At 33.9% G+C, this 3,410-nt stretch overlaps 1 protein-coding gene across 1 annotated transcript; it reads left to right on the forward strand.

The window, feature by feature from the left end:
• Nucleotides 1-6: 6 nt before the first annotated feature.
• On the forward strand, nucleotides 7-1,241 carry LOC119643934 (DDB1- and CUL4-associated factor 8-like protein 1). The gene is made up of 4 exons (XM_038043441.1): nucleotides 7-428; nucleotides 508-652; nucleotides 723-815; nucleotides 879-1,241. Exons 1-4 carry the CDS (start codon nucleotides 97-99, stop codon nucleotides 1,017-1,019), a joined length of 711 nt encoding a protein of 236 aa, XP_037899369.1. The 5' UTR covers nucleotides 7-96; the 3' UTR covers nucleotides 1,020-1,241.
• Nucleotides 1,242-3,410: the final 2,169 nt, after the last annotated feature.

A 3,410-nucleotide genomic window follows, 5' to 3' on the forward strand; every position in this document is an offset into this window, starting at 1 on the left:
GTCTTTTGTCCTCAAAATCCTTCAGAGATTATAAGCGTTGGAGAAGACGGTTCTATACAGGGGAAAGATTTACGTTCAAATGAACCTTGCAATAAAATGTTACAGTTATCATCAGATTTACAGCGTAAATATACGAAAAAAGTAGGCCTCTACAGTATTTCTCATCATCCTTATATGCCTGAATTTTGTGTTAGTGGCTGTGATAATTTTGTACTTGTGTATGACAAACGAAATATGAAAAATAATCCGTTACACATGATGTGTCCAGAGCATTTGCTCGATTATGGTAGTATATCCTCAGTAACTTGTTGCGTTTATAATAACGCAGGTACTGAGATTTTGGCCACCTATGGCAATGAGAATATATATTTGTTCAATAATCTGTGCTATGAAAAAGGAGCATTTCTTCATTGCTACAAAGGACACGCGTAAGTATAGCTTGCTCCCATTTTTTCTTAAATAAGTATGTACGTATATAATTTTCTTTCGGTTTTTAATGTTTTATAGTAACCAGCAAACCATAAAAGGTGTAAATTTCTTTGGCCCTAATTGTGAATATATAATCAGTGGCAGTGATTGTGGCAACATATATTATTGGGATAAAAATACTGAAGCTATAGTTAATTTTATGCCGGGCGATATTAGTGGTGTGGTAAGTTACTATTTTTACTGGACAAAGTTAAGTTACTGTACGCTATTACAGTTATTTTAAATGTGTAAAGGTTAACTGTCTGGAACCACATCCTTCTGTACCCATATTGGCAACTTCTGGCTTAGATGATAACATTAAGATTTGGACATCTAGTGCTGAAACAGTAAGTTAGCAAAACTAAAAATCAAGCCATCGTAGGTAGACGATTGATAATGTATTACCTTAGTATCCGCCGGATTTAGCTGACTTGGAACATTGCGTCTCTCGCAATATGGCACGAACCACTTTAGAAAATGTCGACCGATTGGATCATGGACAATTCCGTTTCTTTATGCGATATTATTTGAGCCGTCGTCTTAATTCATAAACATAAATTTGCTGCGCAGCAAGAACCAAATATCTCTATGCCTATACGAAGTATTTGAAAAGGAACATGATTTTCTGCTACGTAACATAATTACATGCAGCCAATGGAGCTCTTTATTTCTGCGTTTTATTACATCTTATTACTCCATTGTGCATGTACAAAAATTTGTTATTGCAGCATACTCATTAACACTATAATAGACTCATAGTACACATGCCAAAATGAAGTTTTTTTCCATTTTTTCCGTTTTTCTTTATTGCAGAAGTTATTTATGATTTCTACTCTTTATTTCTTATAAAATATGTTTTATATACACACGCACCAGAAAAGGATCCGGATATATTCATTTCGTCAAACCATTTGAATATTTGATTTGATTTGTTATTCGAAATTAGCATGTAATTCTAAATCAACCTAAGCGTCGGTCGACGTAATGTCTGTATGGTAAACATTCTCTTGGTCGTAAAAATGAATGTTTTATAGAAGTCGTTGCGCGTCATTTAGTGTAGAAAATGGGACAAATCTGTCAAGGAGCACGTCCACAATATAACATAAAATAAGACCTTCTCTGTTTTTCAGAAGCAAAAAAATTTTTACAGCAAGCATCAAAGTAGGTATTTCGCTCGTTACCCATAAGCCGTAATCTTAAACGTTTGCTTTTATTATTTATACCCTACACCGCTAGTGGTACAGGATATATTAAGTTTGTACCGACGTATGTAACACCCAGAATGGCTGAAGAGATATCCAACTTTTATTATACTGATCGATTTAGAAAGTGATTCTGTCCGTTTTGCACTCTTTTATTTTTACCTAGGAGCCGTTATTTTTAAGGCAATTTGACAAGTTCCGTATACTGACATACTTTGACGCAAGCACGAACGCTATTGAAAATGGTTAGGATCGTTCCACTTTTTTGACCACTCCCCACATTACGCATTATTTTCAAAACTCGATATATGGACAAAAATTGCAATTTTGAAAAATTTTCAACAAAACTCGCTTAGATCTTAAATTGGTATGAAAAGTTTGGTTCGGCTGGGGGAATTTTTTTAAATCTCTCATAACATTCAATATGAAAATTGAATCTTGGTATTGTATATAGGAACCAATCTTACCACGACAAAAAGACCTAGCTCTTGATGGTTTATAATGAAAATATGTCCGTGATAGTAATTTGACATAAAAATTGAATGAACCAAATTTTAAACAACATGAGTCTAAATGATTGGACCCCACTCTATATAAGATTTCCAACTATCTTCTTGTCTGGTTTATTTGACATATCTAGGACACATAATTCACGCATGTATTTGTTCCAATGTATAACAGTTTTGTTCGATAAGCCAAGTTCCTTTTTACAAAATTTAATTGACGTCAACTCCTCGCACCAGCAGTATATGAATCTCAAGGCTGAACAAAATGTAATTCTGCTTAAGTGAAGCCAGTTGTCTTTTGTAAGTCACATTTGCTGACTACGCTATTTCAGATTACATTTCCAAAAGCCACGTTCACCAAAATAAAGCTTCATGTCATGAAAACTGGCACATTTTCGTTCTTTATGTAAAATATTTCGCTCTTGGAAAAATGAAAATGCCTCTCGTTTTGTTGTTTGCAAATCCCATATACGTATTTTCGTAACACCAAAAGTGCATCTAACAATCAGCAAACAACAAGGCAACAAGAAAACCTAAATATAACTTCGCGCGCAACTACCCAAGTAATTATACAAATAACAAGGTTGCTTTTTATTGGCATACAAGTAAGTAAGGTGGTTTTTTATTGGCTTTTATAATGGAATTTTTGTCGCGGTGGCGTTAACACATAAATACCGACTTCTCTCATTGTCTCATAGCAAACCTTTCAGAAAAAGGTTGGATTTTTAATGTGATGAAAATTGGCCCACAGTTACAAGTTAGCAAAAAAATTATCGGTAGGAAATTTGGATTACATAGATCTATTTCCTTGGCCATAACATATACGGATTATCCTAAAAAGCAAGCCAGTATATTCAAAGTCTAATTTCAAGTTCTTTAGGACGGACAATGAAAAATAATAAAATTTTCAGAATGTAAATTAAGTTTGCTAAATATTCGCTACATTATGTTTAGGGCATCCTCCAATATGCGGGCTTTCATGAAAAATATGTCAGCATGAAAATAATATCTAATTTTTTTAGTATTCAGCGGTCGACATTCTCCTCTTCTTCTTCTTGTTTGTTTATTGTAAAGATTGTGGGACAAACAGTTTGGTTACACCCGAATATGATTTTCTTATTTTGCGAAGGAGAAAGTGGTGCGTATAACAGATTTTGTCACATCCGAATATAAATTTCCTGGAACTTCTAATTGCTTTTTCTGAAGATTTTTTGTAATTTGTCTGAGGTAGCGT

The sequence above is a fragment of the Glossina fuscipes genome, unplaced genomic scaffold (assembly GCF_014805625.2).
Source record: "Glossina fuscipes isolate IAEA_lab_2018 unplaced genomic scaffold, Yale_Gfus_2 71269, whole genome shotgun sequence".
In the NCBI taxonomy this organism is placed as follows: Eukaryota; Metazoa; Arthropoda; class Insecta; order Diptera; family Glossinidae; genus Glossina; species Glossina fuscipes.

Coding starts and splice junctions, on each gene's coding strand:
- LOC119643934 (XM_038043441.1), top strand. CDS start 97: ATGTTACAGTTATCATCAGATTTACAGCGTAAATATACGAAAAAAGTA. Junction 429..507: donor CATTGCTACAAAGGACACGC/GTAAGTATAGCT, acceptor AATGTTTTATAG/TAACCAGCAAACCATAAAAG. Junction 653..722: donor CGGGCGATATTAGTGGTGTG/GTAAGTTACTAT, acceptor AAATGTGTAAAG/GTTAACTGTCTGGAACCACA.